The 21,338-nt window shown below is 40.7% G+C and overlaps 2 protein-coding genes across 5 annotated transcripts; both read right to left on the reverse strand.

The window, feature by feature from the left end:
- Positions 1–6: 6 nt before the first annotated feature.
- LOC116382838 (hexokinase HKDC1-like) lies at positions 7–12,488 on the reverse strand. Of its 3 annotated transcripts, XM_031846199.1 has the most exons (22): positions 11,409–12,488; positions 10,102–10,264; positions 9,811–9,968; positions 9,509–9,631; positions 9,332–9,427; positions 9,015–9,114; positions 8,092–8,275; positions 7,827–7,982; positions 7,505–7,738; positions 6,461–6,602; positions 6,191–6,347; positions 5,906–6,054; positions 5,565–5,684; positions 5,361–5,456; positions 4,609–4,708; positions 4,181–4,293; positions 3,894–4,060; positions 3,348–3,503; positions 3,185–3,272; positions 2,277–2,422; positions 1,967–2,115; positions 7–1,813 (listed from the first exon to the last, which is right to left on the reverse strand). In XM_031846199.1, exons 1-21 carry the CDS (start codon positions 11,469–11,471, stop codon positions 1,977–1,979), a joined length of 2,850 nt encoding a protein of 949 aa, XP_031702059.1. In that variant the 5' UTR covers positions 11,472–12,488; the 3' UTR covers positions 7–1,813; positions 1,967–1,976. The 3 variants fall into 3 exon arrangements, with proteins under 3 accessions (XP_031702059.1, XP_031702058.1, XP_031702061.1); XM_031846198.1 differs by having other exon boundaries at positions 7–2,115; XM_031846201.1 differs by lacking the exons at positions 9,811–9,968; positions 11,409–12,488 and having other exon boundaries at positions 7–2,115; positions 10,102–10,189.
- A 75-nt stretch (positions 12,489–12,563) lies between these two features.
- supv3l1 (SUV3-like helicase) lies at positions 12,564–21,274 on the reverse strand. Of its 2 annotated transcripts, none has more exons than XM_031846203.1 (16): positions 20,019–21,274; positions 19,773–19,850; positions 19,159–19,266; positions 18,936–19,050; positions 18,655–18,823; positions 18,372–18,483; positions 17,891–17,968; positions 17,483–17,574; positions 17,163–17,343; positions 16,792–16,885; positions 16,440–16,559; positions 15,963–16,062; positions 15,763–15,843; positions 15,140–15,316; positions 13,970–14,118; positions 12,564–13,805 (listed from the first exon to the last, which is right to left on the reverse strand). In XM_031846203.1, the coding sequence occupies exons 1-16, from the start codon at positions 20,272–20,274 to the stop codon at positions 13,394–13,396; spliced, it is 2,322 nt and encodes a 773-aa protein (XP_031702063.1). In that variant the 5' UTR covers positions 20,275–21,274; the 3' UTR covers positions 12,564–13,393. The 2 variants fall into 2 exon arrangements, with proteins under 2 accessions (XP_031702063.1, XP_031702062.1); XM_031846202.1 differs by having other exon boundaries at positions 19,773–19,851; positions 19,999–21,274.
- Positions 21,275–21,338: the final 64 nt, after the last annotated feature.

Consider the following 21,338-nt stretch of genomic DNA (forward strand, 5'->3'; position numbering starts at 1 on the left):
TGTGTGTGTGTGTGTGTGTGTGTGTCGTAGCCCTCAACTGGTAGCATTGTAACACGTTAATCCCTGATAGATTAGCTTCTGTTTCACTCCTGTTAACACACAGTCTTTCTCAATACATTTCCTTCCTCCTTTCCATAATCACTTTAATTTGTTTCCTTCCTTCATTGATTCTTTTGTGATGCTTTGGTTTTGCTTTGCATTCTCTTCTGTGTTCCTTGTACTGTGCTGCTTTCTTCCTGCCTTCATTTTCAGCACATCATCTAAGATGTCATGAATGGATTATCATAAATACACTAATCATTGCACTGATCATTGTATTGAATTGAATCCAGTAATCCAGTATTGTCAAATCTGTAGTTGGAGTTTATAATGCAACATACAGTATACAAAACAGCCTACTAGTCTAACCATTACATTCACAAAGAAATACTATAGGCCTGACCTCATTATTCAGGTCCTTAGACTGAAGGTTAATCAGCGATACTAAAACACATCTTCAGTTAAATTGTTACATCACTTTTCTAAAACATTATGGTCTCTATTTCTCCATGTACATGTCTGTACTGCTATTTCAGCATATACCATGCAGACAGACCAAATAAAGACCCACACGAATGGGCAAGGATCCAGTTAGACAGATAAAGCAGGCAGACAGTATGGCCAAAATGGCACCGATGCACAGACAGACAGAGAGACAGACAGGAGATCACAAGGACAGAGAGTCAGTCCAGAATGACCGAACAGAGCGCTGGTTGTTTTGATATTTTTGGGAAATGTGGTCAGCGGCATTCCAATCCTCCTTCCGCTCTTCATCAATACTGAAATAGTGCTGACTAACACAGAAACACACACACTCTCTCTCTCTCTTTGTCTCTCTTTTGTACAACATACACCACAATTTCTAAATAGATTGACATTTAATATAAAGCAATAATTTATTAGGTTAGTGTGAAAGAATCATGTGGTTTAAAGAACTGAAGAAGTAACCAAATTACTGCAGTTTAAAAATGAAATAGAAAGACTTCAAACAGAGCAGATTAGGGGTGTGTGTGTGTGTGTGTGTGTGTGTCACACAAGAGACTGTTCAGTTCTTCAGAAAATCACACCAAATGTAGATCACATTTTGACAACTGAAGCTTATTATCATTCTTATATTGCAGTTACCAAGGTGAACGTTATGACAGCTGTATAAATCCTTTTGTTTTATCTCAGATAAAGTGCTAACCTTGAGTAGTTAGCAGGGTGTCATTTTTTAAATGAGCATTTGTTCTTTTCTAAAACGAAGTACTCAGCCCTGGTATCAAAGGAAGAGAGTCTAATCAGTGCACGGCTAACACGGGCATGTGACCCTGCAGCTGTGGGTGTGGCACTTTTCCCACAGCTGACTTGGTGATTATTGGAAAATAGAGGGCTTTGACTTGAAGCTCTCAAATACCAAAAATGGCTCAAGAACCAAATATTTAAAATATATTTAAAATACTTTTGGGCCAGTCACACATTTGTTTTGAAATTTAGATATGGTCCATCGCTAATACAGAGCCCACAATAAAACAAAGGCTTTTCGAGGTATTTGTCAACCAGAAAACTTTTCTGGTTGACAAGCTTTGTTGTGATTTTGTAAAAATCTGTTTATTGTAATCCAGCTCTTTAAATATAAAGAACCACATTTGAATCGATGGCAGCAATACTTTCCATTTTTTCCATTTGGCAGCACAGTGCAGCACAAATGGCTGTGTCCATGGGTGGGAAGCCTGTGGGGGATCATGCAGTAAAAACCTCTGCATGTTTTATGCCCTTCAGGTGAGGCTCCTTGCTGTGAAGTGAAAAGAAGCTGTTGGCGAATCCATTCGTATCTGAGGCGACGAATGATGCCGGTCTGCAGCTCTCCCAGTCCATCAGACAACAAGCAGCGACAACAACAGCATTACTGGGGGAATTTGGCAACCCAAATTATGAGGAAAAAAACCTGTGTGAAGTTACATCTCCAGCTTCTGTCTGGCCACAGCTGTAATAAGGGCGGCACCCTTCCCGCCGCCGCCTCCTTCTGATGGCAGGAAGGTCACGTTACACTGAGGAGCCAAAATTCTGGCAGTCTCTTGGAGGATGTTGGAGAAACTAGAAACAGCAACAGAAGATAAAAAAAGATATTTATGTTTTATAAAGATTTTTAAGAAGCAAAATAAAAGAGGAAACAATTAAAAAACAAACAAAAAAACAACATTATATTGTTTTGCTCCTGTAGCACACCACGACTATAACAAATACAAATAACTCACTGTGGATGTAATTTGTAGAGTGTCCCGTCCACCCCTACAGTGATGTTCAGATGGTCCAGTCCTCGGTTCTCTCTGATCTTATCGACCACAGCCGCCATTCCTGCCCCACACAACTGAGCTGCACGACATGACACTGCCCCACATACCTGTATAACAATGAAAACCATTATCGTTACTGCAACACTTAAGACTGTTGGTGCCACAGTTTGCTGAGCCAGACAATATCATATCGCTCCTGAACCATTAAAAATAAATCTTACTCAATCCTAAAATGACGTTGCAACAGAAAACATGGTTTCTAAAAAAAAAAAGTGTCTAAAAATGTAAACTCTTAACCTCTCTCTGGCATTTGAGACATACAAGAATTAGGCCAAAGAGTTGCAAAATATGATATTATATTTATAATTTTCTTACTTCTAACCATTGTTTACAAGGTTAGTTTAACATAAGGTTAATGATGGCTGCATTGCATTTAGGTTAGTAGTTCCAGGGTCCTTGGCTTAACAAGGAATCTTAAATGGAAGAGAGTGATGATCAGTGTTAATCAATTACACCTGTGTTCCTCCTGCCATGACTGAAGTATGTGAAGTAGACTACACTTGTCCAGTAGATACTTCATGGTAGGGAGGGAGTAAATAGATTTAGAGAGGTAGTCTGGCTGTGGGTGGCTACTAGAGAAGTGAAATATTATTATTAATACAAAAATATAAAAGACATTTCCTTAAAATATCTATATATTTTATGCTGCAGTCATCAGTTACAGTATAACAAAGGTTATGTCCTTAATATTGCAGTTCACTTTAAAAACATGCAGGTTTAAAAGTTGGTTTAAAGTCTGAAACTACACTGAAACAGCTGTTCATCAACACACATGACATAGCATTGCTCATTAGTTTTTTGTCTTCTACCTCTTTGACAATAATGCTGTCATCACAGGTGCTGTCGAGCCCCAGCTGTTGGAGAATACATCTGACCTGCAGCAGAGCCAGGCGGTCACTAGGGGGAAACAACACTGTTACACAAGTTACAGTAAAATACAGTATGTATATGAATACACACATTTTCTCCTACCTCTCTATGTGTGACAGGTATTTGGTTTGGAATATTCCAGGTGTTTTTAAAGCTTCAGTGACGTGTCCTCTAAAGAGCAAACTTCCTCTGGTTAAATCCAATAATACCTGACGAACAACTTCTCCTAAATACATCCCACTCGTCAGCTTTTCAAACCTGCATAATCACAAATACACATATCGTTAGATCCATATAGACCATGTGACCACCTCATCGAGTTTCCAAACGGTTTAATTGTAAACACACAGAATCACTGAAGCATGAGACACAAAAGTAAAAACATGGGTACACAACCACATGATTAACAGAAACTTTGAAAAAATAAACATGTACAAGTATGAGAATGTCCTCGTATATATGCAAAGACATAAATAAGTGACTGTCCTGAAATCCTAAGACACACACACATGCTGATTAAACATACATGTATATTGATGTATATTGAGACATTGATATGTATATCAATACGTGTATATTTGATGACCAAGCATGGAGCATCACGAGATCAACACACACATATACACACGCGCGGTGAGGGTTTCTAACCTTTGTTTTCCAGGGTTCAGTGAGTTTTGGTCGACCTCAATGTCGTAAGGTGTGATGATGTCATCCAGAGAGCCATCGTCACCCAGACCCCCCCACTCTGTGTTTATACACATCTGTGGTATCTCAGCATGCCCCTCCTTTCTCTCTCTTTCTCTCCCATCATCCTGCTGAGAGCCGAAACAAACGAGGGGTTTAAATATGTGGGTCATCATCCAAAGATCCATTTCACATCACCCCAGCTCACTGACAAACTGAACACTGTGAGTGTTTTATGAGACATCTTCTACCTTATCCTCCTCTCCTTCAGCTGTCCCCTCTGCTCTTTCCTTATTTCCTGTCTTTTGTTCAATCTTCTCAATGTTCTTCAGCTCCTCCATGTAACAAACATTAGTGCCAGTTCCTGTGAAACAGAGTCACATAGTCTGTGTTATATAAAACATTACGATTACAATATTCAGAAAATGTTTTTTCATCTCAGTAGCTTGTGTTTGTGAACAAAATCAAGTGTGCTTAGTGACACACACTAACGTGCATTTTTATGACAGTACTGTGTCTTTCTGTCTTAACCATCATAACTACAGGACTGACCACAACCATGAACATAATTAGAGAGTTATCTGGAATACAAACACCGTCTGAAAACGCACACCAAGTAACTGACAACTAGCCAAAATATCATCACTTTGTAAAGGCTGTAAACACGAAGGTTACATACCAGCAATCAGTCCAATCTCACACTGAGGGTCTTCATAGGCACAGCTCATCATGGTCGCCACTGTGTCATTGACTACTGCTGCTATGTCCAAGTCAAACTCCTATAGGTACAAACATGCACATGTGTACACAGACACACACATGCAGTATGCAGGGACAGGCATTTAGTACATGAATCAGCATCCATTAAATGTACTGTAAGACTGGGTTGGGACCCACAGGTGGGTCGCAGGAGGTTTTATTTGGGTCGCCAAATAAATAAGCAAAATTTCTTCCATGGCCTTTTCTTTAACATTTATCTCTGCAGTACACCTTTGAGCCAGATGAAGGAGCCTGCATGTTTGTATTGTTCTGATAACTGTAGCCTACTTATAACATGAATCTAATATGAAATGTTTGTTTTATTGATGAGAGAGAAAAATTGTGATAAGGCCTGTTAAATTGGGTTGCGATACTGTGTCGTTTTTTATAAAGTGGGTCCCCAGAAAAAAAGGTTTGCGAAACACTGCCCTACAGTATATGAATATACAGTATATACAGTATATATATGAATTTCTCATCATAATTTCCATTAATTTCAGGCTGAATTTCCGTGCATCTTACATAAACAAACATGCACAAATAGGAAAGATTGCAGAATTATTCTTTCACCTCATGTGACAAAACCCAGATTAATTATGAATTATTTGGTTGCGACCTGGCTCCGGATAAGCTGAAGCTAATGGCTGGATGGATGGTTGTATTTCTACTCACGTTGCGTCTCTTGATGGCTTCCCTCAGCATGCTGACAACATCATGTCCTTCACAGTCTGTGGCTTTAAAACATTTGGTCCAGCTCAACAAGGTGCCCTAAGGAACATACAAAGGTTGAAAAAGGTTACAAAATGGATGTTTCTCCTTTTAGTGTTTGTTTACTTGTGAAAAGCTATTAAATTACACTCTGATGTCCACACTGACCGTGTCAATAGATGTCTTCTCGCAGGGGAAAGAGAAGGTGAATCCTGCAGGAAGACGAGCATTCTTCATCCCCATGTAGTCCAGGAAGTCACTCACACACTCCGCTATATGATCAAACAACTAGAGACAGACAGAGAGACAGAGAAAAACTTTTGTGGAAGTGGTAGGTCGAATTCATTCATTTGAAATGTGTTTATTTGCACAGTAATTCAATCATTTTCTCATCATCGGTGTTACACTAAACTGAGCTCCAGTTTCATGTTATCTATCTACCTACCACTGCCAGTCCTTCTGTCTTCTGTCTGATTATTTAGTACTAACACAACAACAAAATGTCCTACCTCCTCTCCACTTCCCTGCATTATCTCCAGTGGTATGGTGTAGATCTTGTGGTAAAGTTGTGGGTTCTGTTGCAGACCTTGTTTAAAATTCACCAGCAACACTCTGAAGTTTGTTCCTCCCAGATCCAAGGCAAGGTACTGTCCATACTCTGAAGAACACAAAAAAATAGCTTACTGATTATCTGGTTTTACATAATTCAGATCAATTTTTTCATGTGCAATTAAAGTCAAAAACTTTGAAAGAACTTTTGATTGTTCATTGTGTGTTTAATTTTGGGTTGTGACCTGTGCCATCAGGTGTTCGGTAAACAAAAGAAGGCAGCATCTTGATAGCAGAGGGGCCTTTGCCCTTCAGCCCTGCTTCAAGCCCCGTCCTCATCCTGGTCTTCACCAACTGGAGCTGCTCTTGGCTCAGTCTGAAGGGTGACAGCGTCTCATCCACCTGCGATACATGGAAGAGAGACTTTATATTACCAGATATGCATTAATTAATGAGGATTAAATGTGTACACTTGCAAAGACACAAAATACATACAACACACACAGCATCCTAACCTGTCGCCTTCGTAATGCCAATCGTTGGGCGACTGCTGAAACCAAAGCAGCTCCTTTGCTGCTGCCGCTGTCTGAGAGGACAAACCTGACATGGCACTCAGGGAGCAGCCGCCGCACTACTTTTTGGAGACGTTTAGGATACCTGAAATGGAAGAGGTCGAATGTTTAATCGCCCTTGGTAATCTGTAGCAGCTGCAACGACATCACTGCTATTGTAAATTTACAATGTAGAAGTCTGCCACAGTGTGGCAAGTTGATTTAACAAATGAGAATCCATAATTATTATCTCCACCATGAGGATCATGCAATCGATCGCAGGCATGCATGCGTGTGTGCGTGAGTGTGCACCTCTGCGTCTGTTCACGGCTAACCTCGCATTCTGCTGCAGCAAACTGAAAAATGTTTTGGCTGCTCAGTTATGGCTAAATGCTCAAGGACCTCTCCTGGTTGTGGTGACTGACTTTTTCAAAACACTGGTGAGCTAGTGATTACTCAGCTGAGTGCATCTCCAACCCTCCATCCGCTACTCTGCAGATAACAGAACTACCAGTACACACATTGATGTACTTCTACGCAACTCAGCCGCTGCTAAGTGAGCTGACAGCTTGGTGAGTGTAATTGTGTTTTTGGCAGGATTATATGACATGCCTTATAGGACGACTTCATACATTGTTTGTTTTTGAGTTTGAATGAAGTGTGTTTTACGATGCCTTACAGCCCATTGGTGTCTAGACTGAGGGTTAGTCAATTGTTGGTTGCATTCTTTCAATTGTTGGTTGCATTCTTTCAATCTTACAATACACCAGTGGTCGTTGCAGACACACTGTGCAGAGATCTGCACTCTACTAAGTACACTTTTCTAGTTATATTGTAATTTAGATAGCTACAAATGTATTTTTACAGGTCATAACAATGTGACCGATTATATTTAAAGTTATGTGCTGTTAGAATCTGACTAGTAAGGAAGATAATTCAAGATACTGTATGTCCATGATGTGCACACAGATAATTATAAATTTGGCGAATATTTCAAAAATAACCTACTGTGGATGCATCTTGTACACAGTTCCATCCACACCTACAGTGATCCTTAATGTCCTCAAATTCCGGTTTTGCTTAATTCGAGTCAAGATGGCAGCCAGTCCTGCAGCCACCAGATTTGAGGACCTGAAGGACACTATAGTGCTGACATGTTGAACAGCAACACAGTCATCAGATGTTGGGGTCAGATCAAGACCAATGAGAAGGTTTCTGGTGTTGTTCAGACCATTTTTGTACCTGAAATAGACAGACGTGAATGGAATCATTTTGTTTTACACAGAGCGAGTGTGACACAGACAGGCAGACAGACAGAAAGACAACTTACTCCTCCATGGCTGCTACATGTTCGGTGGTTATTGTCCCTTTAGTCCTCAGGGCATCAGACACATGTCCCTCAAACAGCAGTCCGAGTTTAGCCATCTTTAATACCACCAGCCTCACTAACTCACCCAGATACATCCCACTGACCATCTTCTCTAGGCTACGAGTAGGAGAAAAGGAACAGAGGGGTTTAAGGGAGATATGGTGTCAATCATGCTGTGCCTTATAACATGTCATATCATGGGAAAAGGCAAAACTGGTCTCCTCACATTTGTTTTCCAGGGTTGTTGGAGGCCGCGTCCACATCCCTGTCAAACTCAGTGATGTAATCCTTCAGAGCCCCGTCGTCTCCGAAGGCTCCCCACTCGGTGTTCACACACATCCGGCCCTCGTCTCCCTCCACCAGGTCAACGTTACGCAGCTCCTCCATGTAGCACGCATTAGTGCCAGTACCTAAACACACAAACAGGATATCCATGTTCATACTATTCAAAGAAACCTGCGCTGGTTACTTTCATTTTCTTTATCTTTAACTAATCACAAAATGTAAAACCTAATCTAACCTTAAAATGAATTCCTAATCCTAATCCAACTATAATCTACAGTACAAAACAATCACGCCCTCTCACATGCAGGAATACAGTGAAACACTAGAGGGAGCAGCAGTTTAACTACAGGTGAGACAACTTTTTGAGACACATTTGTTATTTCATCATAGCAGGCCCAAATATGTTAACGGAAAACTAAAGATGCATTCTGACTCTTATGGTCTTCAGGAATATCTCAGCTAAATTCTATTGTAAATTTGAGACCAGTATTTGCTCGGGCTGCATTCTTTTGTCCAGTGTTATTTTGTCCATTCCCGTGTACAGTACATACACGGAGAAGATAAAACTGACACAAAGATAAGGATGAAACATTAAAATGGCTGTTTATCTGGCACACACACATACACACACACAGACATAAACACATTTCAAAACAAAGTGGCTTTTTTGGCAATTAATTACACTCAAAATACAAGTATAGGGAGTTGGAGATAGAGTCTGGAACCAATAGATACAATAGACTTTATTATTGACTGCAACAGAGTTGGTGGTAATTGTCTGTTACATTATTATTATTATAGTTAACACCCCTGAGTGAATTGTATGAGTCTGATGATATCTACACTAAAGATGAATGTACTCACCAATGATGAGTCCGACTTCACAGTACTGGTCATCAAAACCGCAGGTCATCATAGTTGCTACGGTGTCATTAACCATGGCTAATACCTCTACATCCATACCCTGCAGTGTGAGGGATTATAAGGTAACATCAACTACAGTACAGTTTATGTACCGAATCAAGTGTTTCCGAAGAAGTGCAGTCGTATCTAAGTGATGAAATTGGGTAAGATATTCAGAAGAATGAGCTTCTCATCAGAAGTCATGATTCAGTACCTTTACTGGCCTGTCTAATAAATGAAAAGTTGTTTGTGGGTATACTTGAATACAGGCATCCTACCCCAGTTTTGTTGATAGCCCCTCTGAGGGCCTGGACCACATCTTTACCCTGAAGGCCTCGAGCCCGAAAGTTCTTACTCCAGTTTAACAATACTCCCTACAGAGGAAGACATTGTAAAAAGTAACATAAATTGCAGGTGCAGGTCATGAAAACCAGATGGATGTAGAGTGCCATTACCTGATTTAAGGTGGCTTGTTCACAGGGGAAAGAGAAAGTGAAGGCTAGAGGATGTTTCTTCTCCAAACTGATGTTCTTCTCATGCATGAAGTCCTTCAGAGACTCTGACACATGGTCAAATAGCTACAGACAGAGAGCCAGACCGAGAGGGAGAGAAGACAAGAAGACAAGAAGACAGTCAAGAAGAAGAAGGTTGAAAATGTGTTTCCTTTTTAAAATGTTTTTCTCTGTTGCTGCTCCCTTCCTTGTCTAAAACTCTTCACATTTATGTAGCTCCTATATGCCCCCCTCCCCCCCGGTACCTCTGTTCCTCTCCCAATGTGTAGCTCCTTGGGTATGGGGTAGGTCTTCTCCACCAGCTCCACTCCTCCCCTCCTAATACCCATGCCCTCTCTCACTTTAACTTGGAGCACCTTAAACCTGGAGCCTCCGAAATCCAACGCCAGAAACTGTCCTGTCTCTGCAGCAGTGGAGGAGCGATGCAAAAATATATGATCTGTATTGTACTGTATGTATGTATTATATGTTTCTTCTGAATGCACTGACCTAAAAAACAACCTGAAAAAGTGTGAAAACACATTAATATGATTTACCTGATCCATCAGGAGTGGAGCGGACGTGTGTTGGCAGCATCTTCACCGCTGCTGCGGCGTTGCTTTCCACTGAAAGCCCCTTCTTCAGTTCAGCCTGGAAACGAGCTGCGATGTCACTTAACTGGTCATCATGGAGATGCATGGCGGACAGAAACCTGTCCACCTAAATAATTAAAGGTGAAACAGAGCAAACGGTAAGCAATCAGAAGCATAGAGACACGATACAGATTCATTCTTTGTTTTTTATCTTGCCAACAAAGTAATAAACAAAGAGGAGCAGCAGAACAAATGTCACATTCTCTAAATCTTATTTATTAAAACCTCAGATTTTGGGTATATTTACATTGTGGTGACGATTTGGACTTGATGCGAAGAGTTATCCATTATCAGCAAATACATGGTTTATTTTATCTTGAGGTTGTGTATGTGGCATGTGCTCAACTCAAATGTATCACTTGTTTATAAAGCTCAAAGGTCATTTTGTGATAAACAGACTCAATCCAAGGAGTGTCGCTTGCATGTGGAGGAGACATAGGAGACTATGGACTTGTGTGCCACACATAAAGTGTGTAAAAAAAAAAAAAGAAGGAAAATCTGTTAATCTTCTCAAGAAATGACAAAAAAAAGCCTTTCCACACTCAGTCCCACACAGTAGACTCAGCCAATCTATCACTGTTGTGTCATGTTAAAGGGGTAAAGTCAGCTGGCTGCGTTTCACACTGTGTTAGTGTTTGAGTGTGGATGTGTGCTGTGTTCCGTATGAGAGTCAATACTTTGTCCCTGAGAGAGTGCAGTGTTGTCCCATCTGCACTAAGAGAGGAGTACAGTGACACTGCCAGGGAAAGATGTTAATCATTGCTCAGGAGATGAATGGTGACACAGTAACTAATGATAACAGCACCACGATCATCTTATTACTGAACAGGCTTCTGCCTTTTATTTTGGACAAGATCATAAATATCATGATTTATCTTTTATTTTATGAATTTCCTATAATGAATGATGCAGCACTACATTGGTGCATTAAGTTAGAAATCTAATTAATATTTTGGTTGAACTTGCCATAATTTCCATAATGTTTTACAGTTATATCATCAATCAAGGCCATAAATACACTTTGTTTGCAATTTAGCAAATTCTGTATGTAAGAAATTGACTGGTTATGTTTCTAAATGGCATTTCAGTTTGAATATATTACAGCAATCTCTGTCCATCTCATAATACCTCGTCTGTAGCAGTAGTCTCTAATGCTGAGAATTACTGCAGCTGGAACAAAAGTTTAGTTTAAGTGGAGGTGAAGCTCTTACCTTCTTTGTGGGATCCTCCTGGAGTTTGGAAAAGAAGGAGGCAACAAGATGAACGACAAACATCTTGATGTGCAACACAAACCACCATGAAAACTCCTTCCAGTTGGTTTGTTAGTAAAATAACAAAGGAAAAGACATTTAAGTGCAGCTACTGAAATACAGAGTCTGTTTCTTCCCTCCTGATAGTCTTGTGTTGTCCCACTGTACAAAATTCAATGATTAACAAGCCAAGCCCCTTGATCCCATAATTTCCTCCAATCTCTCTGGCTCTCCGCCCAACCCTTTCTTTTTTTTAGTATCAGTTGTGTCTCCGGTGACCGACACACTCGACCTTTACTAAAGATCTGCAGAAACCTCGGCTCAGCAAAATATTAGCAAAGACTCGACAAACGTCAAGGAAATTTTTCATCGATGACTCAGCTTAGCCCCATGACTATGACGGTTTTCAGAAAAACAGTTTAATCTATTAATTAAATGATACCACTAATACCAAAGACTGTATCAGACGGGAACGTCAAGGAAGCAGACAAACGATTGAATGAGATAACGTCTCAACAAGCAGCAGCCCAAGTACTCAATACAAACTCATGTTGTGCAGCCAAACATTGTAAAGAACATTTTATATTCTAGTGGAGGTCCCAAAGTTTCCAAAGATCTGAAATATATGACGCAGAATTTAGCAAAAGTGTGTATAAAACGGTGCACAGATCATATAGAATATTTCCGTTTGATGGAATAGTTCAGACATTTGAACATCAAATAGCTTCAGTGAAGAATTGGAACAAGCTGATGGAGTATTTATGATACTGTATAATAACATTTTAACAACCTTAACACTACTTAAAGGAAAACAAAAGGGGAAAATCTGCACATTAAAGCATTAAAGTAACTATATACTGTACAGGCAGTATGTGTGCCACATCCATGTTCTGCCAATTCCCACATGTCCCTCTTCACGGATGTGACTGGTCTGTAATGACTTGAGATTGTTCCCAATACTACATGAACTCATTAATACACATTTGATTTCATCTCTTTGGTGCCTCATGACCCATTGAAAATCCACACAGGAAAATCTTGAACATATTGTGTCTGTATTATCTTGTTATTCCCCGGAGTCAGCTGTATAACACAAAATAAACAAGACATCAAGACTTAAAACATAGTACATTTTTAATCAACTGACATCTTCCCCTTAAATATGCAAACAAACATGAAAAAATATGGCATCTCATCTGTATATGTAGACACCAGCAGGGATGCACTCAATTCTATGTATTCAAAATGTTCACAGAAACTGCAGCTCATGTCAGATTACTGTCACTGACAGTAATAACCCAACTAAGATGGATACATACTCGTGCTTTTTCTGAGGATTTATATTTGAGTACACTGAGCCAGATGGAAGCAAACTGATTCCTGACCTGCATAACACACACTAACAGTGCATGTTAAAATGTTTCCTGGTCACAGTGCTTGTAAATCAGCATTGAAACATTGTGGTAAACCAAAATGTTGCCAGTCAGTCTGTAAATTACAACTGTGGGCCTGTAGTTTAGGCAGGACGTCCCACAATAACCCACAACAATGGGTCTATTTCTTGTCAGCCAAATCCAAGTTAGGTCAGTAAGGTTTGTTGTTGGGCTAATTTGACAGATTTAAATTACTTTCCAAGGTGATTCTGTGAGTCATTTATTTGCTCCCACTGAAACGGGAGAATACAATGTGAGATTTAAGCACAGTGAAAACAAGAAATCCACATGGAAACATTGAATGACCCAGTACTCTGATGTAAATCTCAGTCCATGTCCAATGACCATAATCAAACACTGCTCTCGGGTTCAAATTACATGTTGGTGTTGTATTTTCATAGCTCGGGCTAAAAGCTCTTTACGATCCCCCTCCAGGACTAAAAACAAACCACCAGATATCACCCGAGGCTTGTATCAGTTATCAATCTCCAGTGTTGACCATGTGTGCTTTGTTCATTTCTTCTTCTTTTTTCTTTTCCCTTTGTTGTTGTTATTATTGTGAGGTTCTGTATCAAGTGCGCTCTGATTGGTGAATTCCTGCTTCTGATCTTTAGACCACTCCCTCTGAAGCTGCCGGAGCAAATCAGGAGTCAACAGCCCGTCTCTCACCAGGCGACTAGCTAGAGAGATGTCCATCTCTCCTGAGCCTCTTCGCCCCCTCAGAGGATTGCTGCTGGCACTTGCATTACTACCACCTGCTTGTCCACCCCTGCTGCCTTGTGTCTGTGGTGGGTTAGTGATGGTTGGGTCAGTGGCTCTGATGAGGTGGGTGATATTTAGGACACCCTGTTGTATGATATCATCAAGTTCCCGCTGGGCTTCCCGAACCAAGCCTGTGTCTGGAAACATGTCCATGAAACGGTAGCTGCAGAGACGGACAAAAGGACAATGTTATACTGTGAAGAAGAAGAAATATGATTGTGATTTCGCACACAAACAATAGATGACTACGTCAAACAACAACTTCCCATAATAAATCCAATTAAATGACAGGGAGACTTAGAAGAAATGTTAAAAACATCTGGTTACCTTAACCAGAGGTACAGATCCAACACATCATGAACAGCTTCCAAGTGAACCAGGTCTTTGATGTTTTTGGGTGCAGACAGAGGCCAGCTGACATGGCGACCCACCCAGTCAAATGTGAGGGGCTCGTCTCGACTGAACTGACGGGCAAACTAACAGAAACAACAGATTCAAATCAGTGCAACAAAGCTGGAAGTACAGGACAGTCTGCAAATCAAAAAGGAAAGCTCAATCACATCATTATGATTAATCCAAATACAGGATCATATATATAAAAAAAAAAAAAGTAAAACCAAAACTATGACCAATTATAACCGTTCTATTACTGTAATGAAATATTTTGCTATGCATTTACATCATTTGCTTCTTGACCGCTCAACAAGCAAGAAGGGGCTGATATTAGATTATACAACCTGACCCTGAATCCTAAAGGTAACAATATCTTAATTCTGGAGGCAATCTTATTTAACAGTATGCTACAGACATAAAGTCAGAGAGCAAAAGTGAAGTAGCTATAAAAAGTGTTCATCCTTATTTGGACTAGAACAATGAAACACTGAATCAGTTTCTGTTGTCTGGTAAACAGAAACATCTTAAATGTCAGAGTAAAAACAAACTGATCTAAATAGCTACATATCTGATTGATGATTACAGATCAAACATTTTGTTTGATATTTCATATGTAAGCCTCGTCTGACCCCAAAAAACCCAGACACTGCTGTTACTATTTATTAATAATTTCTACTTTCCCCTTAGTGTTGCCTCTGCTCATCAACCCAACTATTTACATGGTTCACACACATTTTTATCAATTCATTTCCAAGACTTTTCCATGCATTTAATGACAATTCTCTGAAATGTATTTGTACGAATGAAAAACAAGAATAAAAAGGTGGGAGTCCGACGTTACTCCATGCAGAGAACAATGTAACGTCAAGTAACGCCAACATTAAAACATTGTTAAACTAATTTAGATGTTTCTCAGTTAAGCTTACCTGAACCACATATACTCTATTATACAGGTTAAGAAAATGTCCATGACATTTCCAAAACCTTCTGGGATCATTTATTTTCCTGGAAATTACTTTTTTCAAATTGCAAGACTTTTTTTCCCATGACCGTACGAACACTGCATTTACCTCCTTTCATCTCATGCCTTCTTCCCAGCCTTACCTTCAGGAAGGAGGTGCATACAAATGGTTGTTTCTTGTTGATGGGAGCCGTGCAGAAGACGTAGCGGGACCTCAGGTTGAGTGGAATATGCTGAATCATATCAGCCAGAAACTTGAAGTCCTCAATGTTGCAGACAAAATACATACCGTCCACCTGAGAGAGGCTGACAAATATGTCCTGCGAGGAAGAGGAGTCACAACGTTTGTCAGAATGAGAAGATGAGGCCACAGCGTGCATGTAATAAACCAAACCAGAAGATTTTTAGAGTGCAACTTCCCCTGGACTTGAGCGTCTTTGTTACCGGTCAGAATTTAGCAGCGTCTTCTAGGCACTTCTTTGCATTCTTAAGGACCACGTACATCTCTTCATGTACAGCCCTGTTTTGATCCGGTTCTCCCGGTGGGATAATGTGCCATGTCACTCAAAGCATTCATCATTTCAAAATGGCTTTAGGAAGATGGTAGTTGACTTGAGTTTACTATCTTACATCTCAACAGTCTGAAGAAGTTCACACAATAACAACAGTCCCTCCCAAAATGAATGCAGCGACCGTTCGACATCAGGTCCTAATCAAAGTGTTAGTAGGTAGGAGAATAAGTGGATGAATAGATGGCTATACTCACGACAAGGTTTGACAGTGTAGCTTCAGGTAGATGATAGGCAAACATCTCTATCTGCTCTGCTGTAGGATGGAGACCTGCAGTCTGAGACAAAGGAGGAGACATAAATTACACTAAATATAATACATAAGTGTTGCTACATATGCTGCCGATACCTTTACCTAAGAGTGAGTGTGTGTTTATGCTCGTGTATAAATGATCACCTCTATGGGGTCTACAGAGTGGCTGAGTATCTCCTTCAGAACAGGCAGATCATCTCTGTGCATGGTGGTGACTTCTCCCTCTTCAAACACTGAGGCAAACCTGAAGATGTGACAGAGGAGACGGGTTTTAGAAATTTACTTGACAGAAAATAAATTGCTTGTTACCAGCCACGACAGCGGTGCTGGTATTGACTTCACCGTGTGTGTGTGTGTGTGTGTGTGTGTGTGTGTGTGTGTGTGTCTCAACTTGGCAAAATGTGGTGGAGACACATACTGCAGGGAACTACCACAAAGACGGTTTTGAGTACTTTGCTGCGTGTGTTTGTGTCTCCCTCTGTATCTCAGTGTGTGCGTGCAGGTGTCTCTCTCTCTCCCCGTCTGTGCATGCTTGTGTCTCTCTCTCTCTGTCTGTCCGTCTCTTCTCTACCACCTTTAACCCTCCTGAATGGGGATAATGCGTGTGAAAAAGAGACTGACCTCCCTGCGCGGCCAGATATCTGCAGGGCTTGTGATGTGCTGATGGTCTCCATCTGTTTCTCCCCTTTCTCATTGACATTAGGCTTTACCAGACTGTTGAAGATTATACGTCTTATACTCCTGGAGAGAGACGAAGAAAGGCAGACAAATGGATAAACGTGAGCCGAGTTGATGGAATCTATACATTAATCAAAATGTGACCATTACACTGCCTTCGTAAAGCTTGAAGATTAAAGTCTTGTTAAAGCGAGAATATTACATTACAGTCATTTAGCAGACGCTTTTATCCAAAGCGACTTACAATTCAGATTCTATCACACCGTGGTATTACAGTGTGCATGATGGTACTTACAGGTTGAGGCCCATGCCAATAGCATCTGTAGCAACCAGTATCTTGCAGGGGTCCTCAGGGTCATTGAACTTCTTGGCCTGTGCCAGCTTGGTGCCTGTAAATCACAGAACAACCAAGCTTGGTCTCTGTTTCGAAGTCTGGAGCCCGACAAAGGTCTCTGTCACACAAAAGGCTCAAACTATGGACAAAAGCCTCAGTAGAGTTTATTCACACACGACCACCTCTTTCTTTAATAAACATGGAGACGCTTAATTGAGGAAGACACAAATTCATAGAGAGGTTTTATCTTTTAAAGACCACGTTGACATATTCGGTCTTTTCCTTCCACACAGACATACATTTATTTCAACATCCTTCTAGAAAATACTCACCTGGAGGTAAACTCCCATAAATTACAGCACATTCCAGTCCTCTGGCCTCAATCTGTCTGCTTAGGGAGTAGATGTCATTTTTACTGAAGCAGACGATGCAATCTCCTGGTCTCAAGTTGTCTAATGACTCCACGGCATGATCCAAGATTGTGAATGGAGTTAACCGCTTGTAGGTGTTGACCTTAAGAGAGAGGGAGGAGTGGAGGGACACAGAGAGGAGAGAGAGAGCGTTTACCCAAACAACAATGATTAAAAAACAAACGGTGAATAACATCAGTGAGACCCTTCTCTTCCTGCTGCACTACATATTACAGCCTCACCTCCACCTCCTCTCCAGTGGTGTACATCAGCTCTCTGATAAAGTCTATGGCTGCAGGTTCACCACACACATGGATCTCCTCTGCACAGAGACCTGCACAAATACAAAGATGTCAGCTGCCGAAGTTGGAAACATCAATAAATGATAAAACTCAAAAGGTACAAAGAAAACATGCCAAATCTGCGTAACTTAAGTCTGTTAGAGGTGTGCTTGTACATATTTTGTTTGTGTAAACAAACTGTAAATATTCAGTGTGAGCTGTATTGGTTGAATGGTAAAAGAAAGTTTTAGATGATACTCATTAGTTTAGTCTTAAATCATACGGTCAGGTAGAGAAAAATTAGCTCCTCAACAGGTTGTGTGTGTGTTTAGTTGACTGGCTGTATATTTTTGCGTGTGTGTTACAAACCCAGCAGTGCTCTGGTCCAGGCCCAGCCTCTGGAAGGATCTCTGATCATTTGAATTTCATCGATTACAGCCACCTCATCTGAAGATAGACACACAAAAAGAAAAACAAACCTGGGCTTAACAGTCGAGGTGATGCCATGTCTTTGTTTATCAATGAACACAAACAGAATTCCCCTCAGTGCATAAACTTCTGCAACAACAAACAAATATATAATTATTACTGCATTCATTTATGGATGGTGGTTAATTAGAATGATTGTAATTCAACATAATCACAACTCAAACATTTGAGGCTAGATCTTGTTTTTTGTGTTTAAAAGAGCAGAGAGTCCACCTTTTAGAAAGAGACAGCAGTTAAACATTATTTTTTAATTTAGCTGATACAATCTGATAAGATACAATTCAATGTCCAACAGAGAAGTGTTTTCTTGTTATACGTATGCTATTAAACAGAAATGTTTGTACGCGTTAGGTTTACTTACAAGGTGTGATGACACTGCACATCTCAATGGTACATGCCACATGACCAGATGCTCGACCGTCTGAGTCCATGAAGGTCCTCTCCTCTCCAGTGACTAAGTCACATGGCACACCCTGGAGATACAAACAGGACGATAGTCAACAGTACGGTGTGGTGAGCAAGAGATAAACAATGACATCGTAAAAATATACACACACATGATAGACACAGTGAGAGACTTTTTTTCCACTTGTGTAGTGATACTCCCCAAGACCTTTAAATGACAGAAGACGACAAACACGTACGGCATTATTGCTCTTCTCAAAGATCTCGTGGGCCAGTAGTTTCAGGGGGCCACAGTAGACTCCCGACTTAGCGGCCAGGTAGCGCTGGATGGCATGGTAGGTTTTACCACTGTTAGTGGGACCAGCATGGAAAATCACCTTCCTCTGGATGGCACGAGCCTCAGGGTACCTGAAGAACACACACACACAAACGCATACGGACTGTAACCACATCGTGCATATTACTCCACATGGATAAACCACTGCTGTGACATTCCTGAGTCGGGCTCCATGATACGTACCAGTTAGCAGGGACTCTGAGGTCTGAGATCTTTCTCAGGTCATCCATACAGTCCAGCATAGGAAAGATTTGCTTGGCATGACGCATAAAGTATGGGTAGAGGTCATCAACATGACCTGTATAACAGCAGACGTTAAAGTTTATTATAGTTGAAATTTAATAAATGAATCAATATGATCTCTTGACACAACTCCATCTTGAGGTTTAATTAGAAAACAACAAACCTGCTCCATAGCAGATGTCACTAAGGATGATGTGCAGATCGGCGGGGAGTGATGTTACTTCCAGGATGAACTTCCTGAAGCTAATGAAGGCCTGGTGGAACAGACGAGCTGTAGACACACACAAAAAGACACACAAGGCGCACCGTGCAGGTTAGACTTCTGTCCGCATCAGTCTGACCAAAAAAAAAAAAAAAAAAAAAAATCACAAGATCAGGGCATAGCTGATCTCCACCGACATGATGATCATTGGCTGTTAGTCATCATTTTCTTTAACATGCTTTTAACATAATAAAGTTCTCTGGTTGATGACAACATTTATCAGGCCAAAGAAGTGCCACACATTTATTTCACAACAACAACAAAAGTGGGACATGATGATTCTGAAAACAACCTCTGTTGAGCCCAGACTGATGTTGAGCCCAGACAGTCTGGTTATGTCTGTATGCTGTGGTGACATAACTGCATCTTAAGCTTTATTTAATTCTCTCCCCATGTATGTGTGATCATATGTTAAATACTGATTGATGCTTTGAATTTCTATCTATCTATCTCAGAAACATTTACATTGGCTTTAAAATTACAATATATTGAAAAGATGTGAATTAATTTCTCACCATCCAGCCCATGGTCTGCTGCCAGCTTCTGCATCTCCTTCTTCTTATAAAACCGATTCAGAACTTTCAGCAGTTCAGCTGAATCACAGAAACAGATATATTATCAGAGAGACAATAATACACACAGTGCGTTTAAAATACTGTCCACTCAACTATCACCTCGTTGTCGGAATAGTTGAATACTTCCACAAACCTACGGGCCACTTACACTTAAAGTCCAGACCTGCTTAAAGTAAATGTGCTCACTTTTATCGAGTGGTTGCGTCAGCTCCACTCCCACACTGCCGTCTGACAAGCAGTCCATCCTCAGAGAGATGGGGACAAACAGAGAGGTGTCCGGAGGCTTTGAAGAGGAGCTGTTAGATGAACCAGCCCGATGTTGTCTGTGCAACAAACCAGACCCAGGAGACGCACGACAGTTGCCAGCAGCGGTGCGGGTAGTCCGGGTGCTAATGTGGCGTTGAAGTCGGGACAACAGATACACACACCGGTTCACCGACATCGCTGCGAGTCGTGTGTACCCCGGGTGTCGGCACCTCCTGCTGGCTACGTAGAAAACGTGTGCTACTGTCGCTCCATGCTGTTCGGCAGGTCTAAACGTGCGAATTACACAGAACCCACTTCACCAGAGGACGGTCAACACTAGTCTCTTCCTGCCGTTACAACGTGCAACAGGACCAGTCGCTGTATAGCTGCCCACAAACGTGCCTGTGTTGATATTGAGCATTAACTAAGTTTGTATTCAAAACGTGATGAGAATTAGTCGCCTGAATGAGCCAAAGTTATTCAATAACAAAGTATGACCGAACATAGTTTTTTGTTTTAGAATGCGGTGTCGCAAAGAAATAACATTATAAACAGGCATAAAAGGACTTCTTTATAGCTGAAACCGAAGATCGTATAAGCCGATTGTTACAGCGTCTCTTTGCATACTCATCACCTGCTTTGAGTAAAACGATCTTTGAAGGTTTCCAAGGCCTTGCATTCACTTGTATGAACTCTTCAGAAGGGACTTTCTATTTATTGTTTTCAAAATTGAAAGGATGCAGACTTGTAGTCCTGTTCACGTCTGGTAAATTACATAAGCCTCGTTAATAAAAAGCCATGATGAAAATTAGTATCTATCATTCCATATCTCCCCCTCTACCATCAAGACAAATGAACATGAAAGTTATCATTTCCTAAATGTGTCTATTTCCTTTGTCTACTAGTAGACTCGTGGCCAGAATTAGAGATATACTGATGTCATAACACATAATTCACACCAGCCCCCACACACAACATTGCTTATCAAAATTGTGACTACTACGTACTATGTGCAATGTTCCCTCAGCTGTATTTGAATGCCTAAAATATTTACAATGAGTCAAGAAATTAAAGTCTCTCTGAAACCTCTCATATACTTTCCCCAGGTGGTAATCAATTGAAAAAGCCGTAAACAGACAAATTACTCGTTGAAGGCTGTGGATATCTTCCACACAGACTTCTTGTTGGATGAATTAAATATTTGCACAAACCATGATGAGATGTACTCGTTTACAAAAAAAAGAACTGAACTCTTATGAC

The sequence above is a fragment of the Anarrhichthys ocellatus genome, unplaced genomic scaffold (assembly GCF_004355925.1).
Source record: "Anarrhichthys ocellatus isolate YVR2014 unplaced genomic scaffold, GSC_Weel_1.0 scaffold6, whole genome shotgun sequence".
NCBI lineage: Eukaryota > Metazoa > Chordata > Actinopteri > Perciformes > Anarhichadidae > Anarrhichthys > Anarrhichthys ocellatus.